Below are 27065 nucleotides of genomic sequence, written 5' to 3' on the forward strand. Positions count from 1 at the left end.
GCACACCACCTTCATTTTCTTCGTGCCTTCGGATGTTCGATCACATCGAGCCATATGGGCACTACATGGATCAATTGGATGATACGGTATGCTCCACATCAAATTTTCTATACCGTGGACAGGCGATGTACAGAGAATTTCATGTGAAAGGAAATAAAAGTAAACTTTGACGGTAATGTGAGAGATGGCAGGAGTGGTGCTGGTTTTGTCATTCGAGGACCTGATGCTAGATTGCTAGCGGCGGGGGGATCATATCTCTTTGAGTCGTCTGTCCCTGATGCTGAGCTTTGTGTTGCTTAGGCTGCCATTGTCTATATCCGGCAAGAGTTGCGGGTAGAGAGGATCATTATCGAGGAAGACTCTGCTATCGTGATAGGCTAGATTCGGAGTGACACGATGTAGTTGGAGATGCACTCGCTCATTCAGGGCATTTGGATCTGCTTTCGTGACTTCACTGCGGTTTCTATTCAGTATATCTTTTGAAAGATAAATAGTATTACTAATTAGATTATTTTCTATATAGTTAAACATATTAGTGACTGAATCTGGTATCAAGATCAAATTTACTCATGTTTATTTTAAAATATTTTATTTTTGAATCTTTTTAGTGTACTCACGCTGGATCGGCGTGAAAAGAAGGGAAATAAAAGTAGCCCAACGTCTTATTGAGCTCGCGCACTCGTTTTTCGTGGTCGCAACTCACAGGTCGCGAAAGAGAACACAGACGGTCTCATTCTAGAATACTTGGTAAGGTAGGAGCGAGAAAATAAAGCGCGCGCTTCACTGTGCTCGCCCGCAGGGGAAAATCCACGAACAGGTCGCGGCTCCTGACCCCCACCCTTCATCCGGATTCTCTTCTTCCATCCCTCTCTCCAACTCAAGTAATCTCCACATCATTTCTTTAGAGGGGAAAACAGTTTTCACTCATCATCTGCATAAACCCTAGTTATCTGCACTTCTAAGTACTGCCCCCACCCCCCTCCCCCCCTCAAAAGAAAAAAAAAAAAAATCAGCGATTGAAACGTAGAATTATCTGCCGTTCGAGTCATATGGTTTCTTCAATGGTCTAAAATTTTGCAGGGGAAGTGCCGTCTTCTATTGTTCCCGACGTGGTGCAATCTTCGCCATAAAAAGTGGCAAGTTTGAACTGAAATGATCTTGCTATGGCCTGCTGGCGGCTGTCTTACAATCACATCTACTCGTTTTGGAGAAATATTGATGGGATAGGAGGGTGGCTTTGGGCGAGGCCAATGGTTGGAAGCAAGATGCTACGTGGCCGGTTGCCTGTGCATTTCCGTTATGGTTCAATTACCTTGTCCAAAAAGGTCCTGATATAATTCTATTTTTATTTTAATTTAGTTGAGTCTTATGAGATTGTGCCATTAACTTCTATATTTTGGTTTCATCCTCATTTTGCATAGCCATTTTATGGTCTTCTTCTTATCCCTGACTTTTTCATCAGATTGCCAGAATACGTCCAACAAAGAAAATTTAAAAGCATCCTTGACATAAAATCCTCTGTCTGGTTGAAGTTTTTAACTAGATGCTCATTTACCAGGGTTATTCCAAGCTGCCTACTTTTCCAAAATTGGAGCCACTAATTGCTGCCCAAGCAAGGCACTTGCAAAGTGATCCATGCGTTTCTTCTCAGGATTTGAGAACCACAAATCACATACTAACTGATTCATCAAAAATTAGCAAAGGTGATGCCAGTGAGGATCTTTCGAATAATCGAGTGATGCTTGTTGATGGAACTGCAATTATGTACAGATCTTACTACAAACTTCTTGGTATACTACTGAACTTTGCTGTTAGTTACTCTTTCTGCTTAATTCTTTGTTACAAATGCATATATCTGCCTGATGCCATTGTTGTTTCTTTTTCATTCACTTGACATAGATATGCATGTTTTACTCTATAAAGCTGTGGTTTTTGCTTTATACAGTTTTTGTCTTGATGGGGTGGTCATTTATCTGCATATGCTTCTAACAAACACAATCTTTAGTCATGTCACAGGACTGTGACAGAAACTTGAGCTGTAGAGAGACATCTTGAATGGTCATGTTACTCTTGATTGTTTAAGGTCATGATTGAAACTCTAGGTTTCATATGCCCAGCAATTCACAGGAATTTCATTATAAATTTTTGCATTTGATTACAAGCATCACATGATTTAGAACTATGCAGTAGAGATTTTCTAATTATGATTCTGTGTATTCTCCTTAATCTTTGCTGAAATGCTTACAAAAAGCTTTTCATTGCTATTCCCACCATTTGTTTCTTAGTCTAAGATCATGTTTTTTTTAACTTAAATAAGGGCCCAAAATAAATACTATGACCATTTCTTTTATTAACTTTCCATTTTCTCGTATTGCTATCCTAAATGTAATTTATTATAAAAACCCCAATCCTCATATAGGCACTGCACGATTTGTTGTTAAATACATTCTTACAATCTCTTATATGTTCACTTTTCATGTTTATTCCTTTACCATACGAGTAAAATAACTGCTTATATTCCCTTTATTTCACTATTACCATTGTGCAGTCTAAACTTAAACTATATTGTTAAATTTTGATTCAAATTTCAAGTGTTTCTGTTATGGGGAAGATGAAGCAGGACTGATATTAGGCGCTTATTCTGACATGAATTATTAAGATATGCTTCAAATAATTGAATAATTCTAATAGTTGTGAATAAGTTCTAGGGAAAGGTTCTCCTACAAGCAGCAATTATTAGTGACATTTGACAAAGAAGGATCCAAAGAAAAAGGTAGTGGCTTGTTATCAGTTTTCTTAACAAGCTTTAGGAGACCTTGGATCTCATCTGTTTGTTCGTAAATCAGTGTCTAAAGATATTGATGAAGCCATCATGGAGGACCAAGACCATAATTACTTTAGCAAATATAACCTGATCATAGAATCATTAATATCAACATTGGAGTGGTGATGTAAGTGTTTGGATTGGCATCAAAATCAACTGCTTGGAGAATATTGCTGTCTGGTCAAGTTGGAACACACCTTATTTAACCCTGGATGTTCTACCACCATGCAAGCGAAGGAGAAAGGAATCAAGGAAATCCAAGGATTCTCTTTTGTGGGTTCAATAGCCCATTGATGCACTTTTGGTGTGGCCCAAAATAGGAGTGTTTGATGAATGAGGACACCTGAAGCCAACACCAGGTAGTTGGCTAAAGCAGGATTGTTATGGTTATGGTATGCTTGTCCACAGTCATAAGAGTCATAAACACTCAAATACAGAATAATGCTGTAAATGCACCATTATATACAATTGCACATTCATATGACAAAGGTTTCTCTATCAAAAATATCTAAGAACTGTTAGAGGGGACCTTGTGCATAAAAATGATCTTTGCAAAGTAGTTTCTGTTCGATGCGCTGAGCATTCTCTACTATACTAGTTTGGTATGGGCACATCTATGGTCAGTCACAACACTATAGGTAGGGCAACTTTTAAAATAATGAAAGAATCATGACCAACATATTAGTAGATATTGAGACATAGGCCTATTAAAAGTATGTGCTCTTTGAAAAATTACAGCTACTTTCTTTTATTGCAGTGTCTAAATGTTGCATGTTCTATCCTCCTTTTTAACTGTTAAAATATTATCTTTCTTTTGAAAGTTATTTTAAAAAGTCATATATTTTTTATTTTATTTTTTGACAACCTCAACTTTCTAGAATTTTTTGAATACATGCATATTGGCATATTGCTTGTAATACATTTTTTTTTGCTGAAATGATGTAAATGTATGCAATAGTTTACATGTCATCAGTTTAATTTGGTAAATTAATAAATAAAATAAAAAAACCTCTTGCCATCTAGGAGACATAAGGACATGTTTATGTTCAGGTTGGGTTGAAACTATGGGTTATAACCTGTTTTTGGCTTCTGCTTACCAAAATATTGTCCTTATTTCTAGATTATCACTGTTACTGAATTTGTGGTCACAGAATCTATGGCTGGTATAAAGCCTGTTTGATGGGATTAAAAATTTTTTGAAGGATGAAATTATGAATCGATAGGCAGGCCTTTAATGATGTTATCCTTGTTCATAGTTGTCTCATGAAGAAAATTGGTCACTGAAGTGCTTGTGCTGTACATGACCACAGCTTTCTTGGATGGTTAGGTCATAGCTTGGGTGATTGGATTAATCAGGATTCTTTTAACGTAGATAATTTAGTCTTACTGCTTGGAGCTACAAAGATTTTTTTTTTAATTAACTGTTACAAAAATTGGGTCTTTTGGTGCCAGTGCAATATAATTAGGAAAAAGGTTATGTGATGTATTTTACCTCCTGCATGTCATTTTGTTCCCTTCCTAAATGGTGGTAATATGGCAAACTCGTCCATGTTCCTCTTGCTCATTTATTTTATGAAGGGATTCTAAAATATATTACCAGCTTTTGCTTGACTATTTGCTTTTCTAAAACTATCTGTTGAATTATTCTGTATCCTCATCTGTGATTTCCCATTAATAGTTTCACCATTTGCATGGTTCTAGCAAAGCTGCAACATGGTCTTTTGGAGCATGCTGATGGCAATGGAGACTGGGTTTTAACCATATTTACAGCTCTATCCCTTGTAAGCTATACTATTTCTTTATTATCTGGACAGTTTATCTTGATTCCTTGAAAGCTGAGCTCATTTTTTTGGAGCAAACATAATCTTAATTTGTGTTTGTTTTTCAAAAGATATTATAACCTACTATGCTTACTTTTCCTTATTTTCTGTTTCAATTAACAATATTCTTATGAAATGCGTAAGTGCAGTTGAAATCTGTGTCTTGTTATGTTGAACAACTTCAAGAACTCCACAACATAACAAGTTCTTGTTGAGCACAGTCAAGTTGCTGGAGTTCAAGTCCTTGTTCATAAGTAGCAGGAAGTTGCAAGTTATTTTGCTGGGTCTTGTTATCTTCATTTGATGGCAAACTCAAATCCTGGGATAATGAAATGATAATCATACTTATATTAAAAGGATTTAAATCTAATATCATCCTAAGAATTTTAATGTCCTTGTATCATACGACCAATTCATGAACTGCACAAGTAAATTATCTAAAGACTTCAATCTTTGTGCCCAAATCCCAGCTATATAAAGGAGATCTGATACATCTATTCCACTATATAATGCCAACTCCTCTAATGTGTCCGTGGATGAGGCATGTCTGACTGCCTGTATTTTCCAGCCCCACTTTTTCCATTCCTCGTGTTTCCTCACCTTGCCTTTACCTATCCCATGTTCTGTCTGAATGTTCTCCTTCCATATGGCTGTTAACCATAAGATCAAGGATTTCGATCCTTCTTCTAGCACTTATTATTTATTATGTAAATTTTATTTTTTAATTAAGAAAAAACATGTGCATTGCACATGCCACATTCTAGTATTCTCTTAATGACAAGTAGAAATTATGGCTACCTGTGGTATAGTGTACAATCTCAGAAACTATTGCTACAATCTTCTATCAGTAAATGCTACTCTTTGGCCATGCTCATCAGTCATTGCTAATAATTAATAGATCTGTTCCTGTAACTTTGGTTAATAACTGACTGCTCAATGCTCAGTAGCAGTTCCCCCCTTCATGAATTTTAGTTACTTCCATGCAAATAATTACTTTTTAGTTTTTCACCATGTGACATGTTTTCCTTTATACATAATGTTGAGAGGTTATTTTAGCATGCAACCATCATTAGTATCAAATCATGCAAAGACACTGGCTTTTCTCTCTTAAAAGTTCAAAGAAAACTGAATGACAACTGGGTATTAAGTAGGGCTGCCTAGGTCATCCAAAGGTTGTCTGCGGCCTGTTTCTGGAAGCAGCAACTAGCCAGAACTACTCTGGGCCTGAAAAGACAAGGCCCAAGCCCTGCCAGCATTTGGCACTTCCCCAGCCCAGTGATAGGGAAGGAAAGGGTTTTGATTTATCCTAGCCAGGTTACCTAGTTTTTCATTTGTTTTGCATGCTTTCATGTAAACAAGAATTCATCAAGCAATTAAGTTGTGTATGGATAAGTACGTACTGGAGGTTGTTTCTTAATTGTCTTTTGTCAATTCTTATACAACTGCATTTACTCAAGGCAACAAAGGTATGTTAACGTTCTTGGTTTTCACCCTTATTTAAAAATTTCTTCTGTATTAGCATGGATGGTATCATATCAGCTTATAATTCTTTTTCGTATTGGTTTATTGATTATTGACTGGCACCTATTTTCTTGCAGCTATTTGACGTGTTGGAATTCATGCCCTCTCATGTTGCAGTATGTTATTGATCCTTGTAAAGTTAGCTTAGTCTTTTTTATAATTTTATGCTTCATTACAGAATCTGAGTAAATATGCTTTTCTTGCATTGTCCTTCAAGTGCGTGGTTTTGTTCTAGATTTTCACTTTGTTCTTCCACAGCATATTTATGAGGACATTTTTAATAGAATTTTCCTTCTGAATTTGTTGATTCTTGTTTTTGCTTATAGTCCTTTTTCCCTTGCTTTCTTTCTTTCTGGTAACTTGTACTGCTTGTGGTCGTCGATGATAACTTTAATTCAAATGCTGGCTTTACCGCACTGCGTCAATCCTACTTGTGATAGACTAACATGAGAGCTAAAGAATTAGGATGGTGCAATGTCTGCAAATTTCGTTTTCAAAAGAAATTATTTCAGCTCTATGTGGTCTGTAGTCTTATGATACATATGATTTAACAAAAAGAAATATTCATGCCATGAGAAAAGGTTATTATATATTTTCGTTTTTCTTTCTTTTTCCATGATATAAGGTAATCTTATCTTGAAGTCTAGAGCGACTTTTTGTATTTTCTTGATGGATGAGTCAAATTATAAATATTCCCTTGACAATTTAGCAAATTAAGTAAATACTCAACTGCAGCACCTATTTAGAGTAGGATCGTACACTTAACTATTAATAAAATATGCAAATGCTGCCATCCTTCATGTATGCATGTCTTATCCTTTTTGACCAAAGAAGATCATGACTCTACTAAATTATGAAAAAGCAAAGTTCTAATGAAGTGCTTTCCTTACAGCATGAAACCACAATGAACATAATTAAGTGTTCACATAAACATGCAAGTTACAAGATGAACAGTGGTAGGGCTGGACAGACTAAATAGACTCTTTGCAAAGGCTATTTTCTTGTATCTTTCTCATTTCTATTTTAATAATTCAAATTCCTTGCATGTAAGGCATTATGCAAACCTGCACCACCTGCAAGAAAATGAGGTGGTGACTCTGGCATCCCTTTCAATGTTCTGAAATAGGGTACTGTTAGGGCTGGCAAAATATGACCTGACCCGCCAACCCGACCTGTGTTCGATCCACCATAAACATGTTTGGATTTAGGCTAAACCGGTTTGGGTCGTAAATGGGCCGACCTGTTTAATCCGTTTAATAATTGGATCGGATTTGGATTTTAGATATCTGATCCGTTTAACCCGTTTAATCTGTTTAATATTCAGGTCGGGTTGAGTCAGATAACTCAATTAACCTGTTTAATCTATTTCTGACCCATTTAACCCGATTTGTTTAATCTGTTTAACTCATTTAAGACCCGTTTAACCTGTTTCTGACCTATTTAACCCAACTTCTTTAACCTGTTTAACTCGTTTAACCTGTTTAATCCGTTTAACCTAATTTGATCTATTTAATAAACGGGTTAAACGGATTGGATCGGGTTATCTGTTTAATAAACAGGTCGGATTCAGGTTTGAATTTTTGACCTGTATATTATATAAACAGGTCGGATTTGGATTGACGATTTTCTGATCCGATTCGCATTGACCTGACCTGTTTATGATCTGACCGGACCCGATTGCCACCCCTAGGTACTGTAGCACCAAAAAGCTGTTTAGTGGGGGGTCCTTTTGCCTCCATGTGCCATTTAGGGGCAAAATGAAGGTGAAGAGAGTGAATCTTCAGAAGAGTGACAAGACCATGGAGATTTATTCAAGCAACAGAATAAATATATAGCTCAAGCGTGTGGATTAAATGCAATTATAAACCAATGGGTGATGTTGCTGATTTGATGAATATGACATGGAAAGGAGCAACTGAGATGAGGCAGGAAGCTGATGGTGCATAAATAAAGCTAAAGTTTTGTAGGTGGGGATGTATGCTGGTCTTGGGCATATTGTAGTTATGAAAACCAAGCAGCTAGGAGGTGTAAATAATTGCGACCAGTTCTATTTATGTTGTAGTGCTTACAGAAATATTCCAGCTATAAGCAAAACATAAAATCAATAATTATCTTGTAGTTCCAATTACGACTTTTAGCAATTGCCTATCTTTATGAATTATGATAAAGTTCACTACCATGGCCTCAGACCAGCAGTTTTGTCTGGAAAAAAATACTGTTCGAATGGATGATTTGCAAGAATTTTGTTTGACGGCTATAAAATTTAACTTCTGACCATAGAATATCATGTTGAAAGGGTGAAAAAAAATCATCACTTATTTAATTTTGTTTGTGTTGAATGATTTGGTTTCATATTTGTTTTCTTGCCTTAGCAATTCCACGTACTGCACTTATTCCTTATAGGCTACTGCTTTGTGTTCACCTTTGTTTAATATCATGTTCCCTATGAATCTAATTCTGATTTTAATATATGTTTTATATAACATTTGCTTTAGATTAATGCCTTAACCTTTTTATTTTTTTTTTTAATACTGTACTTGCTTTGCTTATATTTCAAGGAAAGGAATTGATAGAGCTCTCTTTGATGCAGGTGATATTTGACCATGATGGTGAGATGTATATGTCAGTGAATGTCTTCATTCACTCTTATGTTCTCTTCGATCCTGTTATAATAGTTATGTTATCACATCTAGAAGAAATCTTCTTTTGAAAATGTGGTACTGTACTTATACCTTACATTTGCTGCCTCATTTTACCAAGCAAAGCATGCACAGCTTCCTCTTATTTTTATATGTATATGGTCCTGCATCTTTATTTGTATTCAGTTAGAGAAATTTATCTGGGTAAGACCTGATTCACTAATTTATTGGATATGAATATGTATATATATTGTCAGAAAAGTATGTGGTATTACCCTATTCTGCCTTTTCAAATTTCAAGTTCAACAATGGAGAACCATAAATAGGTGCATAACCAGATGTTGAACTTTCACCATTACACTATATCAATGTGGTCCCACAAGCACTGCTATGTGATTTTTCTTTCTTCTGTCGATAAGCATGCAACTTTTGATTGTCTTATTTTGTCTGGACTTATAAAGTAGGTGAAACAATGTGTATTGGTAGTGATAGAGTAGATTGAAGGAATATTGCAGTTATATTGTTTACAATCCAAGGAAGTGGAGGGAACAGGAGTGCCGTACAGACATGGAATTGATACTCTAATTTGGCGATCACTTTTTCCTAGGTCACGAAGAAGGATTTGAATATATAGTGGAAAATTGAAGTTCTTGTGGACTTGCATATTTTTATTAGAATAGAAACTGTCCATGTTTTATAAATAGAAATTTCTAAAAGCTTGTAACATTCTTGTAAGTAAATTATCCATACATCTGTTCTAAACTGCTTAAGTATTTCATAAGTAAGAACATGGGAGAGAATCATTTTGCCTTGCTTCCAAATCAGGATTTAACCGCCAACATAATCTTCTCTGACAAAATTGCACACAATATTAAGAATTATATGATCTACTTAGATAACTTGGTATATAATTGACCCATGCATAAACACAGAATGTCTTACTTGAGATGTGGATCATCTTACTTGAGATGTGGATCTTTGGAACTCCATGAAATTTCTGGATACTCATCATTGGAGGCTTGATTTACATTTCCACAATGCTTGCTTACTGATGATGCCATTTTAGTTTCCTCATGGTTTGCCATGTGGCAGTACAACCAATCTTCTGACATTAATTGCTCCCTTGTTCGACATTTTGCTATCTTAATTCTTAAATGACTAGAATATTACTGCATTGATAGCTTTGCATGCAGCATCTGATGACCAGTAGTATGGTTGGTCACTGATGTCTGATGAAGATTTGTCTTGTTTGCAAGTTCACTTCGTAAGACCTGATTCACTAATTTATTGGATATGAATATGCATATATATTGTCAGAAAAGCACGTGGTATTACCCTATTCTACCTTTTCAAATTTCAAGTTCAACAATGGAGAACCATAAATAGGTGCATAACCAGATGCTGAACTTTCACCATTACACTATATCAATGTGGTCCCACAAGCACTGCTATGTGATTTTTCTTTCTTCTGTCGATAAGCATGCAACTTCTGATTGTCTTATTTTGTCTGGACTTATAAAGTAGGTGAAACAATGTGTATTGGTAGTGATAGAGTGGATTGAAGGAATATTGCAGTCATATTGTTTACAATCCAAGGAAGTGGAGAGAACAGGAGTGCCGTACAGACATGGAATTGATACTCTAATTTGGCGATCACTTTTTCCTAGGTCATGAAGAAGGATTTGAATATAAAGTGGAAAATTGAAGTTCTTGTGGACTTGCATATTTTTACTAGAATAGAAACTGTCCATGTTTTAGAAATAGAAATTTATAAAAGCTTGTAGCATTCTTGTAAGTAAATTATCCATACATCTGTTCTAAACTGCTTAAGTATTTCATAAGTAAGAACATGGGAGAGAATCATTTTGCCTTGCTTCCAAATCAGGATTTAACCGCCAACATAATCTTCTCTGACAAAATTGCACACAATATTAAGAATTATATGATCTACTTATGATAACTTGGTATAAAATTGACCCATGTATAAACACAGAATGTCTTACTTGAGATGTGGATCATCTTACTTTAGATGTGGATCTTTGAAACTCCATGAAATTTCTGGATACTCGTCATTGGAGGCTTGATTTACATTTCCACAATGCTTGCTTACTGGTGATGCCTTTTAGTTTTCTCATGGTTCGCCATGTGGCAGTACAACCAATCTTCTGACATTAACTGCTCCCTTGTTCGACCATTTTGCTATCTTAATTCTTAAATGACTAGAATATTACTGCATCGATAGTTCGCATGCAGCATCTAATGACCAGTAGTATGGTTGGTCACTGATGTCGATGAAGATTTGTCTTGTTTGCAAGTTCACTTCTTTTTCCTCTTTCAAAAGTCTGAATCGCTTATGATATGTATATACACATATACTGAGTCAGATGCTTGAAGTCGCGGATCTTTTGTTCTACTATGTCTGAATCTGTATTTCTAGAAGTTGTGAAGTCCATATTTCCATCTAGTCTTCTCAGTTCTAAGTAATGATCTCCAGCGATTCCATGTTAATCAGTAGAAGGTTTTGTGGATTGACAATTTTGATTTATGATACTGAAAATGTCTGATAACAATTGATCTATAAGGGAAAAAAATATCGTTGAGATGGAGTGAACTGTCATTTGTGATCATAGATCTTCCATATTTTATCTGCATGGTGATTTGTCTTATCAGTTTGCAATCTATATTTAAATCTTCACTTGTACATTGCCATTGCAACATAAAAGTGTGAGAAGCCAGAAGATCATGCAAACTGTATATACAATTGTCAGACTTTTGGCAGACCATCCTGGAGGATGGATCTGTAGCATTGGACTAGGTTCTTTTTCTACACGATGGTCTTTTTTGATTTTGAAATTTATAAGAATATTGAAAAAGTGTGCTACCTTAAATTGCAACTCATGGATATGTCATGAATAGGGATGTTCACTAAATGGTTTAAATCATTAAACCAAACCAGACCAAACCATTATTATTGGTATGGTCTGGTCTGAAAACTAAAATGATCTTGTTTGGTTTATGATTTTCATATAAAATGATTTAATGGTCTGGTTTGGTTTTGCAAAAATATTAAATCAAACCAAACCATAAATCGGAATATGTATGTACACACACGCACACACATGCACACACACGCACACTAACCCATAAATCCTAGAATAGAGCTTAGCTTTTGGTTGGCTCTTTAATCCTTAGCCGTCCACTTCATTATCTCTATCCCCTAAGCTTTTTCCTTTCCTTTACTGAAGTCTAAAATCAAGGAGCCCTACTTCTCCTTCATTACAAAATCATTTCTCCTTCATTACAAACAGTTTTTATAGTGCAGCACTTCTAATTTCTAGTTGGAGGATTAAAGAACTGAATGTTAAACTTTTAGTCTCTTGATTTTAAGAATTTTAATGCTTTTTTTTTAGTAATAGTAAATTTACTCTGCACTTTGGAGCATTGTATAATCTGAATTCTCTGTAACTTATAAGCATTTTTTGTTTGGTTGTGCATTTGCAGATTTCAAATAATGCCACGTAATTGGTGAATATACTTATATAACAATAATGAGACCTAAAGGCGTAATGTTCACTTTAATGGTTCCAGAAACCAGAGTTATACATTGGTCTGAAAGCTACCTGATAATTTCATTCTTTATTTGGCTAGAATATTTTTTCTCAAGATTTCCGTCTTCCATATTGCAATATATCACATCATTAATCAAACCAGACCAAACCATAATTCACCAGTCTGGTCTGGTTTGGTTTGAGTGACAAAATGGTTTGTTTTGGTTTATAAAATTGGCAAACTATAATTTTGATTTGGTTTAAGAATATTTCGAAACCAGACCAAACCAGACTGTGTACACGCCTAATCATGAAGTCCTCTTCTTACCTTGATTTATTAAGTTTAATTTACATTTCAGTGTGAATATGTAGGTGTCTACCATTATTTCTCGATCAGCATTATTTTAAACAAATGGGGAAAAAGAAAACTATGTCTGTATAGTCTGATTGAATAATTTGCAGCATGTTATTTGTGAGATTTACTTATGAAACTGCGATATTATCGAGTCTTCCTTCCTATTGTCCGAGTTATTTGAGGTGTTGGGTAGTTTAATTCACAAAAGTTCCAAATTAAGTGACATATGAGTGGTCAAACTTTCTTTTCAGGAGTTCCATTTGGTCACACTACTACCATGCCATCCAAAGAATCTTACATGGCAAAAGGTAAGAGTTATCCTTTCCATTTATGTTCTATGGACTTGGGTTTGTGCGTCGGCTGTGGGTGCTTGTCTGAGTGTTTGGTCCTTTCAACATCTAAGAAATTCTTCTTATGGAGCCAGGTGCAAGTGTCATACCAATGTCTGTGTTCAAGTGTTGGTTGCTGATACGTATAAGTTAAACCGAAGGGTCTGGGTAACATAGCTTTCCATAATTCAGTAGAATGGTTTGGACCAATGTTAATATGTGATAGCAGCTGAAAACAAGTCCACTTGGCTTGAAAAGCCTAAATGTGGCGATCAAATTGTCTAAGTTTGTAGCTATGTCCCAGTCATCTAGTTTATTCTCTATGATGGTGGTATGACACAAGCTTGCAAGATTGTGTAATGTTTTTTCTACTCCTTGTTTCTGTTGTTCTAGCTGCTCATGCTTTATATATATATATGTGTGTGTGTGTGTGTGTATCCAAAAATTAACCTTTTTTACAAGGAGAATAAATTGGTTAAAATTTAAGTTTGTGGTTTTGTTAAAATTGTTTTGTTCAAAATGTTTATGAACTTAGTAGATTGCTATATTCTGTAGAATGTAGAGCATTCGAGAACGAAACTTAGCACATAATATGTAAATTTTGGGTTCTTCTATTACAGATTATATTTCCTTATAACCTATCTAGTCATAGTTTAGGAAATGTTTCTGCACTTACAATTGTCTAAAAATTGGTGGCAGTAACTGTGAAAGGTAATGGTTAATCTAACCATCCTTGGTGCTAATTCTATGAATACATTTCATCAATTATGCATTAAATTTCCTTGTATAATCATGTTTCTTGTTGATAGTTCTTGGACATGTATTAATGCACCAGTTCTTCTCTAAGTAATAATCTGTGATTGATGTCACTTATCCTAATGCGATTAGACTTACATGAGCTATATTATAGTTCTGCATCTTCTAACCATATTGTTTTTTCGCCTGAAGGCTTGACTTTCCGTCACATGTTATACCCCTCTTACAAAAGCAATCGCATTCCCACACCTGATACTGTTGTTCAGGGTCTTCAATATCTGAAAGCATCCATCAAGGCTATGTCCATTAAAGTGATTGAGGTAAATAATGTGGATGTATTGGTTTTGCATAAAATGTTGCAACAATTTTCATATCTCAGGCATTGATGCAGGTTCCAGGCGTTGAAGCTGATGATGTAGTTGGAACTTTGGCTGTAAACAGCATTTCTGCAGGGTACAAGGTTATTTTCCTAGATTGTCATGTTCGTTTTCACTAATATAGGAAAAGTAGAACTTCGATTTTTTTCTTTCCCTATTTGTTAAACACTATAGTAATCCTATACTGTACGAGCTTTCAGGATTGAACTTTTTTATTTATTTCTTTCCCCTTTTTTTCTTCGAGAAATACAAGGTGACACCACCATGAGTGTTCGAACCCTGGACGTCTCCTATGTCAACCAGTTGAGTAAGGCTGGTTGATGCTTCCAGGATCTACCTTGGGCACTTGGAAACTTGAATATAAAATACCAACGCATTCCAGAAATTTAAGCAGTCAATATGATTGATCATCATATTATGGGCATTCTAGATTTAGCATTTCTTGAGAACGACAAGTTCTATTCACAAATTTTATATTACTTGTCGGTTCTTGAGTGTTTAGACTAGAATATCATATTGTGCATATCAAAGTTTGATGAACCAGTTATTGTATTTTATGCTTCTGCTTATATTATTTTAATACCTGGCAAAATGTTCTATATTTCTACTTTCTTGCATCTTCCTGTCCCTCATCCAAAAGTTTTGGCACTTGGCGCAATTTTTTTTTGTTTGTTGGGGGGGGGGGGTGTTCTTTGCAAACTAGTGCAATTAATGGCATTTCAATTCTAAATTTTATTAATCTTACCTGTATTAATTAGAAGAGCCAGGCACATCTGACGTAGCATTATATTTTGTTCCTCTCTTTTAGTGTGTAATGCAGCTTGAAATGCATGTTTTTGAAAGAAGATGCAGTTAACCAGACAACCAATTTTAGTAATCTATACATTTTGATGTTATTGGTAAATTTTTTTGTCAAACATCAGAATTACATAAAAGTGTCCCAAATCAAGTTTCTGATGGCCGAATTGTCAGACATTGTGGGGTTTCCTCATCAATGCTGTAGTGCCAAGTCTCATGGTAACTTCGACCAACAAAAAGAGAATTTACAATTAGAAACAGAAGATTGAGGCATCTCTTAAATATATTTTAGCTTATCTCTTATTCTACTTGCTGCCTATATTTATATTCCTGATATGAAAATGATCGATCGTATATCTCCCTCCAAATGCAAAACTTTTTAGAGGGTTCTAAAGTATTGGATGTAATGTATAAAAATTATAAAGTGGATCTTTAACTATTATATTAATGTTGAATTTAAGTGGTCCTTCATTTTGTGGTTTGCTCACCACTGTAGTGACGATATTTTTGTATAAATATATTTAGGCTCCTTTCCTGATGACATATGCATTTTCTCTTTCATACTTGCTCTCCAAGTTACCATAAAGTTGAAGTTTTATCAACCCACTAATTGTGGTTGGCATGTATATTTGAGCAAGAGCAACTGTAGTCCTAAGAACATTAAAGAATGTGACAGCGGGTACGAAGTCCAGGTGATGGAGATGAATGGATTTGAAAGAGACTTGCAACAAGTGTAAAAGTTGATCACATGTTGTTTTAGGTGATTTGCACATAGGAGTTGCATATGCACCAATCTAGGATGACTTAGAGAAATTTGATAGCTTGTGAAACAAGATCCTGGAACATGTAGGGAAAATTACAACAGAGGAGTGGAGAAGCAAACAGAGCTTAGGTGGAAGGTTTGAGCAAAAACTTAGAGATTCCAGTTATACAGATGTAGCCCTTAATAAGATTTATTTGCGGAGGAATCAACAAAATCAGCAAATGGTGCTTGTTGATGGCTCATATTACATCATTATCCAGGCAAGTACCTTGAAAGGAAAACTTACCATCTGAGCATGGTGGTAGGCCAGTTTACTATCAGTGAAAACATTTGTCTGCGTGCTTGTGTACCTATACATGTTCCTGGATGCATTTTGCACATGTTTTCTTGCGCCCGTGTGTGTCCCATTGTGTCGTGTGCGCTTGACAGTCTTGCTTCCCTGCATTTGGGTGTTACCTTATGTTTTCACTTTCTTTATATCTTTTTCACAGGTACGGATTGTCTCTCCAGACAAAGATTTCTTTCAAATCTTATCACCTTCATTACGTCTACTACGAATTGCACCACGTGGGTCTGGGTTAGTATGGCTACCATTTGAATCTGTCATGGAATTCTGTATGTAACTTTTATTCTTGAGCACAAGTACATATTATTGTATCATTTTTGCTATGCCCCTCCTTTGCATACAAACATTGTGCATTAAGTTTTCTTAGAGTCCCATTAGCATGTGACTATTTCATATCTCGTTAGAAGAGCATCTCATCATGTAAGTCACCCCATTCGGATCCTAATTCAATATGTTTCCTGTGTTCATCTTATAGACCCATGAAATTTCCTTCATTGTCGTATGATTGAGTTAAAAATTGGGGTTCTCTGTGTAGATAACTTTATAGGAAAATACTTGCATGCTGAGATACTCTAGCAACATATTTGTTTTCATGGAATTAGTGGAATTACTCAGTGATATGACTTGAACCTAGACTTTGTCGGGTTCCGGTGACGCAGTGGAATATAGATTTCAAAAAATTTTAATATGCATTCAATAATGAAAACAAGGTTTAACATTTAAACACAACTATCGGAACTCAAAAATCCTAGGAACCCCTTGACGATTACAATCAAACCACTAAATCAATTATATGAGGAGAAGACCAGAAGTCATATACCATCGTGAAGACCACGAACTGGTGATTTTGATATCTCCACAAGACTCCAAAGCAGAAGCCCTCCAACGGTTATCCACACAGGATTGATCAGGGTCCTTCCCAATTCGTCATGGTGCTGTAGCTTTCTTCGCAAGTGCGCTACCGATCGTCTTTCGCAAGAACTCGTTGGACCATTGCTTGTATGCCTTCATGACCTCCATTAGGATCGCTCTAGGAACCCTTTCCCAAAGTATCACACCACACTCTAATCAGATTTTATGTTCAACACATGAACAATCTGATTTTAGGACAAGTATCTCATACTTTTGTTTTTTCTTCCTCTCTTCTTTTCTATTTTTTTTCTTCCCTTTCCCTTTCTATTTTCACTTCAGATTTTTACCATCACTTCCTCATCTAATCCCACGTTCAAAACAGATTTTGGATAGATTTTATGCCATATGGGGCGCCCCTTAAATAAGGGATGAAGAGGCGCCACACAAGACACCAAGGGACGCCAACTCTTGGCTTCCCATCTTTCTTACACGCAAATATAAATTTTTAACATGTAAACCCAATGAATATGGTGTGGAATAGGAAGTGTTTCATCTGCAGGACTCCTCTACCAGAAAAAATCTGAACGTCAAAATATGGCGTGTGGAAAGGGATAACGCATGGAATTAAAGAGTCCATGACAAGGTGAACTCTTCCACATTCAACGCACAAAATAAATGACTTTCATTTATTTTGTGGCGTTCAAACTCCTTGCCAGAGAAGGACTTTTCTTTCTCTTCTGCGCCTATAATCCTAAGAGCCATTTCATGACACGGTGAATTAATAAACGCGTGGAGAATAAAAGGAAGAATGAAGAGTTTTAAATGAATTGGACTCTTCTAATTCAATTGCCAAATAATAGGGCATCCCAAATTAATTTTGGTGTGGAGTTCCTTCCAAGAGAAGGACTCCACAACCTTTTCCACGTCCCACATCCCAAGGCACCATCAGATGGCGCATAAATTTAAGGAACGAGTGGAACATGTAAGAGTTTTAAGATAAGTAAAGGAGGACTTTTCTCCTTAAATTCCAAAATAAATGTGACGCCTCCAATATTCTTTGGCGTGTGATTTTTGGCATGGAGGAGGTTGGTTCCACGTGGAACACTTTCACAAAATCAGATAAAACCATTTAATAAATTAAATGGTTCAAACCCAATCACATTGGGTCAAGGCAACAAGACTAGGTTAGCACAAACACCTTTGCACTGAACCCAATTGGGAACTTAGGTTAATTCATGTGCTAGCAATTCAATTAACCCATTGAATTTACAATAAATTCAAATGGATTGGACCAACACAATCCCTATTGTGTATGATCTATTGGATTCCAAATCTAGCCAGCAGTGGATCCAAACTCTTGATGAAATTCTAATCTAATTGGATTAGGTTAGCTCAAGAGTCCCAATCAACTTGAACTCTTCCTAATTGATTTTAGAATTAAACTCTTTTAATTTTGTCGAGTTCACAAGTCAAGATTGATGTCTGGCAATGTGTCGTGACTACACAGAATATTCAAAATTTGATAAAAATATCAAAATTATCCTTCCGTAGCGAGTTACCGTGCAATTCAATCCTTCAATCACATAACATCCCAAAAAGACTATGGGTATGAAAATATATCAAACCCAAATACCTAATCATATGTATCTCGATCTGATGATGATGACTCGATTGATGAATCAGTAAAAATCATTTCTACTATTCATCCCTGTTCTGACCAGAGACTCTCAGAGTCACCATCCTATGAGATCACATAGGATGTTCTCTCCTCCTACAAGGAGTGATCGATTCTTTGTCGACTACTCACAGCCTCCATGCACACTTTATCATATCCATAATATCCCACACACAACTTAAAGTGGTGTGCTAGGGAATAAATCAAAGTAAGGATCCATGCACATAAGGTACTATGGTGATCTCAGATCAAAGGATCACATGCACCACTCCCACTGAAGAACTATCTGTTGACATGCTGTAAGGCTCCATCAGATGTTCTTTTGCGGGTCTGTTCAGTGAACTCATTCTCTAATGAGCACCTATATTCTTGTATTAGTGTCACCACATAAGTAGTTGTGAGATCAACCATCCTCTCCATCGAGTATACATAGGATGTACCAGTCTTACCGGAGTCATCGATCCCCGACTCGATGATCCAACGACTGAGAATATTTTAGATTGGAGCTATCAAGATTTTAGGTCTCACTGACATGATCTCATTATGGTCCTAAAATCATTATCCTAATCTATGGGGTTTATCATAATCATATAAAAATGATACAGCAAATGATAAAACATAATACCTCAAATAGATAAAATAACTAATGTCATGCAAATGAGCAGGAAGATAATAAAGAAATGTCCCATCGCATCTCCATGCGATTGGCTTGTAGAACACTATTCTTTCAGACATAGGCTCTTTGGTCAGTCCAAATGTGAGGCCTGTCCCTGTATTTTTTGGATGCAGGCCACAGAATTGGATTTGACCTCATCCAGATCAGCCGAAAGAACCTATTTAAAAAATGTGGCAGAATCTGCCAATTGAACAGAACACTGGACCAACTTAACTGGAATGAAGTCAACATCAGGCCTTGTTCTCTTTGAACCATTTCGCTGGATCAGGTATAGTCGCAAGATTTGGACCTTTTTCCAAATAAAGCTCTTGCCTGGCCCTACAACCAAACCAGTCATGCTTGCATCTGTCCTTTGATGGACACCTGTCTCCATAGAGAGACATTTGGCAACCGTTATGGTTTTGATTGGTAACATTTGTCCAAGCATGCATGCTGTAACAATTCCTACTTTTTAACCAACAACAGGTGAAAACGACAATTATAATCTTTTGAATTGTTGTAATATGGTAGCCAGAGTTCCTTCTCAGATTTTCACAGTTGGATGAGAAGTGGTGAATAAGCGTTTCTTTCATCAGACATAATTAACCCCTTTTTTGTATCTTACGTTGTCTGATGGAAATTGAATTACGACGAACATTGATTCTTTTTTGTTATGCAGATAAATTTTTTGATTTTGGTGTAAGATAATGTATGAACTGCTAGTTTTTGTTATTCTGATCCAAAAGGTTTCAATGATTCAATCTATTGATATAGATGGGTTTTGTGTATAGGATGGTTTCTTTTGGATTGGAAGACTTTGCCAAAAGATATGGAGCGTTAAAACCTTCTCAGTTTGTTGATGTTGTTGCACTTGCTGGTGACAAATCTGACAATATTCCAGGTAATAGTGATATCTTATTTTCTAGTACCTTGTGCAACTTGTTAATTGTTGTATTACTTTATTTTGAGGACTAAAACATGATTTTTGCATGGGAAAGTTAACAGCATATCTTAAATATAATTAATTGTCCTGCATGTTATTGGAAAAAGAGTCCTGACTGTGGCATTAAACCTGTGGTTAAAGGTGCCTAAATTTCAAACTTGAGATTCAATCCTTTTCCTTGATTCAAAAGTTTTAGATTTTGGGAATTAAGATTTTTCAGGAACTATTTGATTGTTGGAAGGACAGTTTGAGGGTGGAAATTTTAAGGTAAATGAGGGGGAAAAGATATGAACTTGACAAATCAATTAAAACTAGAAATTTCCAATTCCACAATGTTCATCTTATGAATTCTTGTTGCACAACAAAAATGTAATACTGTAAAATTACAACTTGTAACCTCAAAAAGGTCATGCAAAATTGCAGAATATCATGTTTTCGTAGTATCTTCTGATTCTTATGTACAGTCTTGGCATTGAAATGACCGGTATATGTTTGTAGCCAAACTTTGCACTTATTTTTGTTGCATTATTTGATTTCCATATTTATAAAATTCTCATTATCGTTATCACCAAAACCTTGTCTCATTAAGAAAAGTGTCTGCAAGGAGCACGAATCTAGGTGGAGGAGATTATGGAAGGATTGAGCAAATTTACATGGGTAGCTGTTAAACCTACATTGATCCTCTAAGCTATACTATATTACAAAGAACAATGTGGTCATAGAAATCACACTATAATGAATTTGTAAGATGAACTCCCACAGTAAATTATTCCTTGGAATATGTCATAAATTTTCTTATCAAACCTTACTGTTTTCTCTTCCTAAAAGGTTAGATCAGGAAGTCACAGGGAAATACATTTGATCGAAGTACTTGCATCATAGTTATGTTAAGTCTTTACATAAAAATTACAACTTCAATCCTTGAATGCCACAAAATTGTTATATTTATAGTCTTTATTTAGTTAATGGGCATTTTGAATTGCCTATCAGTGAAAGTTATACTGCATATTAAGTGCTATTTTTTGATTGCTCTTCATTTAATGCAGGAGTTGAAGGCATAGGAGATGTAAATGCTTTAAAGCTTATCACTAGGTTTGGTATGTTTATTTCTTTCGACCTTTCTTCCCCAAAACATATTGGATTGTATGTTATATATGAAAAATGATAAGCACCGCTTGTCTGGTGGAGATAGACAGTGGTGCAGATATACCCTGCTTATTGATGGCTATGAATTATCATTGTTTGATAAAATTTGAGTACCTGGTATATTACAGACAGCATTTATATATCCTGAAATATTGGTACTCAAGCATTTCAGATTTTGACCATGATTTTTGTTCTGCTATCTTGACATATGTATCTTTTGGCACATGCACCATGACTATCAAAAGATTCATAATTCAGTAAATGGAGGTTTTCGATCATCAACATACATTTTTCCCTTTCTCATTGATGGCTAAAGTTTGGTAGGCAACTTGGATGGATAATTCTAGTAAATTGTGGATTAACCATCTATTGCTAATTGTCCAAAAAAAAAAATGGAAGGCTTACATAGATCATTTGCCTCTAGATATGTAAGAAACTAGCATTGTCATACTCATACGTTCAAAAAATTCCCCCATTATACAGATTATTAATGGTTTAAAAATATTGGCTTGCACTACATGACAATTGAAGTGCTTAGAGTATTCTCCCCATAATTTATTGTAACCAGTATTGGTGTTGGGCATTTGCATGAGATGTTTGATTTTGCAAATCTTAATGATATTATCCTTACAACAATATAGAGCAAATTTGCACAGGAAGCTGTATAATTTAAAGAGGTAGATATTGGTTTGAGTTGTATGTGGGCTGAGTAGGTTAATAAGTTGAGCTAGGTTGGCTTCATTAATAGATCAACAAGCATGTCAAAAATGCTGTTGTGTGTGCTCGACTGCTGAGTAGTTGATATGTTCTTGCATCATTCACATTATTCAAGAAAAATGTCCTTGAATTCACTGTAAGGTCATGCCTATGCTGATTATTACATTTCAGCAATACCTTAGCAAGTTCCCCACATTTTCAAAGCTTATGCACCTTCCAACATAAACATCTCGTGTTATCCCCAAAATGAGTTATAACAGAATGTTTTTTCAAAGCATAATGAAATCTTGTTTTGGAGCAATGCTAGATAGATGCTTTATTGATAGTGAAGATACAGGCCATCTATCTTGAAGACGAGCAGGTACAATTCATCTGGCAATTATTTGTGGTATGTGTTAGGCTCCAACTTTTGTAGCTGAAAAATCAATTGGTTCATGTGGTGCATGATCAATAGCCAGGTACAATTGGCTTAGTTGAACATGGGACTAGTGATATGTTCTGGCCCTTGTCTCTGAAATTATGGAAGGTCCAACTTCTTTTGTTGCAGCTTGCTGTAAATGCTTGTAGGATATCTTTCTACAGGCATAACATAACAAAATGCTTTTGAAGTCAAAGACTTCTTTTCACATATTTCTTGGACTCATCTCTACATTCTTCAGGGACTATGCTTCGATACTGGATTTCAGCTTATAATTTGTGCATCAAAGATGAACATATTTCTCATTGTCAAACATTGTCATTTCTCTGTCTCCACTCTTAAACCTGGGAGAATCTGGGTCTTTGTTTTGTGGTCTCAAGCTGCAACTAAAAGAGTAGGTATTTCACCCTCTAATTGGCCTTATAGTTTTTGTCTTAGGCCCCTCTCTTGTTTAAAGTTGCCTTTGCAAGGAAATGGAGGACTGACCTCAACTCAACAGTCAAATACATGAATATGCTCAGTTCTATGTAGCCTTCTCTAATTAGAGCTGTTCTCCATAGTAAACCATATCTTTTATCAGAAAATCTTGGATGCTAATTTACTTTTCTTTATTTTGTTTATTTTTCATCTTTTCGCGTCAATGTTATCTAGTCGTTCTGTGTCTACATTTGCTTTTTGTCTTCAGTGTTAGTTTTCTTTTTACTCAGAATTGGTTGTCATAATTATTATGTAAGTTGAATCTTCGATTTTAGAAATCTTGTTCATATCAAGATCATGCTAATGCACATGGTATTATGTTGCATGTTCACCTAGGTTCCTTGGAGAATTTGTTGCAATGTGTTGATCAAGTTGAGGAGGAACGTGTTAAAAAGGTGCAGTCAATATGTAACAATTTTCTTTAGTATGTTTAGTAGTTTGCTTAGATGTCTATTTATAATAATTTATGTTTGTTTTTTTAATTTTCCTCTTTTTCTAATATTAATTCTATTGGCCTTCCTATTGCTACATAAGTTATAAATCCTTGTGTGTCCATTGCGCTGATGCGCTTCTAAAACTGGTCCTGCAGGCATTGATATCAAATGCTGATCAGGCTCTGCTTTGCAAGAACTTGGTAATATTCTTGTCTTTTTCTGTCTTCTACATATTAAGCTTGTAAAGCATGATCATGTACTTAACCTTTTCCTTTTCCCATCAATTACGGGTCTTCTCCACAACACAGAATATTTTTGGAGCTTGTTACTTTGGTTGTTGATACATGATTCACTTAGTAAAATCTATATTCTAGTAAAGTTGATCATGGTTCTGTGTAGCAGTAAAAGGCTGTTATAGCCAGTGAATTTCTATCATAAAACATTTGATGAGAAATGGATTGATTCGTGTGTGTGGTGGACTTGTTAATGATCCTTTACCAAGCATTAGATTTACTGCATTTGCAGCAAAGCTGTAAAACCCTTTTTGGTGTATAATCTTGAGTCTAATGAGGACTGAACCGCCAATGTAGTTTTATTTTAATATAATACTATCTGGAGGGTTCATTTTACAATACCAGAAAGAAATGTCATTGCTGGAAGCTCATTGACCATCCTGTAGTACCTCAGAAATTGCTATTTGATGAGCAATACTGGCTTCCACATTTAGCAGATCAATGTCAATGCATTAGATGAAAATGAAAAGTTATAACCATCTAGTACTTGGTAAAGTTGGTAAAAGCAAGTACATCGGAACATAGTGCTACTTTACATGGATGACTTTTGAAAATGTGCTATACTTGAATCTTCTGAAGAGTAAATGTGTAGATGGTTCTCTTTTTCATTTTAGATAATAATTCAGCAAATGTGCATTTTCTGGTGTGCATCCAAATTATATTTTTGTAGATTAGTTTTCTGATAAGAGGCTTTGGTGAAGACTTGTTGAAGGCTATTAGTGCATTTTATCTGGACTTAACTATCATAATGCTTGCTGTAAAATAGTGAGTTACAAGTTTCTGCAATATATGTCGTGCAGGAGTCTCTCTCTCTCTCTCTCTTCTCTCTCTTGTTCTCTCTGTGTGTGTGTGCATGTGCATGCATGAGCATGTGCGACAAGGGGTATCATGTAGAATCTTTAGTTATTATAAAACCTAACTGAGAACTAGTCAAACTGAGAACTTGGTTCTCAATCTGCTGCACACGGTCGATATCTCTTCTGCCTTTATTGAACTGTTATTTCTTCATATGTGAGTTGTTAATTTGTATATGTACATCAGAGTTCTCATATTTGGGTCTCCCATTAGTTCAACACTTCAGTAGCCATAATTCAGCATTTTGTGATAATCATTCTAGCTTATACAAAGAGGTCTTACTAGATTCTTTTTCCTACCAAGGCAACTTTGCGTTCTGATCTTCCATCATACATGGTTCCATTTGAAACATGTGACTTCGTGTTTCAGAAACCGCAGGTTTGTGTTATTTTCCAAATTAGCTTGACATACTGAATTTCTTAGAAGTAGTTTGGTGTGCCCATTTCTCAACCATGTACCTCTTTTATCTATATACAGGACAATGGAGAAAAATTGATAACCCTCTTGAGAGCTTTGGGAGCATATGCAGAAGGCTTCTCCGCGATCCTATCATCAGAAGAGCATCTTATTTGTGGAACAAACTTAGAACATGATTACTTTGTGCTGGTCATCGAGAATATCTGGAGTCCCCGAGAGATTATCCTGGCCAAGAAAGAGCTATTTAAGTGAATATCATTTATTGTTCGAGATATAGTGCCACTTCTGTGATATTGCTGCTGTTGTAAATCAAACAGACAGTAGTGCTCAGATGTGATAATATCCAGCTTGCCGAAGGTCCCACTGTTTTTCCTACACAGTGAGGTATAACCTCATTCTCTTTTGCTCGAGTCCATTGCTATTGCTATTGTTTTTGTTTTTTGTTTTTTTTTTTGATGTATTGGAAGAATATTTTTCTTCTTCCAAGGATCCCATCCTGAAAGACCATTGAAGGGCAGGATTGGTGCTAGGTCACCAAGCGATAAAGATTGCACCCTAATAGCCTCTTTCTGTCAGATTTCTATTTGAATATTGAGCGGTGATACATATTAAATTAAAAGCCTATGCTGTATGTTGGAGGTTTGTACCCCCCAGTGGATATGGGACATCTTGACTAATTTGCCAGCCCTCATGAGAGAACCAATTGCCGAAGTTTGAAAGTGAGGATATTGAAGGGTGGGGGCTTGTCCAGTTATTTAGATCGTCGACTGCAGTGATTCCACACTTGCATTGTGCGTGACATGTATTTGATCTAAATTATCTAAATCATTATAAAGGCAAGATGTGTTCACTCAGTTGCAATAGATGATCAAAATAGTCCAATATACTGGAACGACCCTGTTCTCCTTGCAAGGGTTCAGGGAGGTAACAAAAGAAATCCCCAAACTATGGCAGTCTGTCAAGAGGTATGCTATGATCCTATCAAATCTTCCTGCCTCGTTTCGATCTCTCGACCTTCACGAGGGAACCTCACAAAGTTTATAATAATCTAGGCGGGCCCATAAAAGGTGCTTCCCAGTATAACTAACTGTTTATCCACATCTTATTAATTGCCATGTTTTATAATGATCTATCTTCAAATGGTCATATACCATGCACATAAATGCATCCTCAAAATGCAATCAAGGTTGGTGTTCTGAATGTATCAGCCAGTGAAACAAAGCTCATAAAAAGCATCCCACCTAGGTCACTATGTGCTCATGAAATACTTGCATGGAAGGGCGCATGCTAGAACACTCCCAGCCACATAGAAACGCCTAACCGCAGATGAGGAAGATGGGAAGATGATATAAACCACGAGCTGCATCAAAACCTGTTTCCTTTCTTCTTTTCCTTCCATTAATGCAATTAACGGCACGCCGACGCATCTCGTTTAACCATTTGTCCTACAACCCAAAAGCCAAATGTCTTGTGCCCCCCACATTAAAAAAAAAAAGTTTGCTCCCAGCATATATATACACGAAATTATAATAAACCAATACGTAGGATTAAACATAACACCTATCTCCTTGATACACGAATAGAAATTTACACACGGGACCCTCGATCTGCCAGGTGGTGTGCCGCAGCTAAAGTCGAGGCCTGAGGTTATGCCACTGGCCTATGAGGACTACCGTTAGACTCTCGCTAGCAGCTTACATGGGTTGGCATGGGTTGATGCCTTTGTCGTACCAATCTGAGATGGACAGGAGCGTGGCTAGAGCTCCGTTATAATAAGGCACCATCAGTTGGTTTGGTGTGTGGATGGCCGGATCAAATAAAGCATACAGGGACATTGGTAAAGATGCATGCAAGATTGGATATGAGTAGATGCATGTCTGGCCTAACAAGTGCAGCAGGTGCGCAAGGCCGCAGGGCACAAAAGCTCATAAGGCTGTGGGGCACGAAGGCCACAAGGTATGCAGGCCATGGGGCGCATGCGGTAGGATGCGCAGATAGGCATGCAGTGGGATACGTGGGTGTATACTATAGCCACAGACGTACAGCGGGATGCATGGGCACACGCTGTAGGACATGCATGTAGGACGCACAGCCATGCACGGTTGAA

At 36.2% G+C, this 27065-nt stretch overlaps 1 protein-coding gene across 4 annotated transcripts; it reads left to right on the forward strand.

Moving 5' to 3' along the window:
- The first annotated feature begins 679 nt into the window (after window positions 1-679).
- Window positions 680-25533, forward strand: LOC105055941 (uncharacterized). 4 transcript variants are annotated; one of them, XM_010937979.4, is made up of 16 exons: window positions 680-817; window positions 1081-1325; window positions 1559-1790; window positions 4526-4605; window positions 6243-6281; window positions 8756-8774; window positions 12959-13015; window positions 13985-14112; window positions 14184-14252; window positions 16222-16307; window positions 20050-20159; window positions 21248-21298; window positions 23296-23354; window positions 23549-23593; window positions 24845-24919; window positions 25019-25533. In XM_010937979.4, the coding sequence occupies exons 2-16, from the start codon at window positions 1164-1166 to the stop codon at window positions 25208-25210; spliced, it is 1404 nt and encodes a 467-aa protein (XP_010936281.2). In that variant the 5' UTR covers window positions 680-817; window positions 1081-1163; the 3' UTR covers window positions 25211-25533. The 4 variants fall into 4 exon arrangements, with proteins under 4 accessions (XP_010936281.2, XP_010936280.2, XP_010936279.2 ...); XM_010937978.4 differs by having other exon boundaries at window positions 687-962; XM_010937977.4 differs by having other exon boundaries at window positions 687-881.
- Window positions 25534-27065: the final 1532 nt, after the last annotated feature.

The sequence above is a fragment of the Elaeis guineensis genome, chromosome 13 (assembly GCF_000442705.2).
Source record: "Elaeis guineensis isolate ETL-2024a chromosome 13, EG11, whole genome shotgun sequence".
Taxonomy (NCBI): Eukaryota; Viridiplantae; Streptophyta; class Magnoliopsida; order Arecales; family Arecaceae; genus Elaeis; species Elaeis guineensis.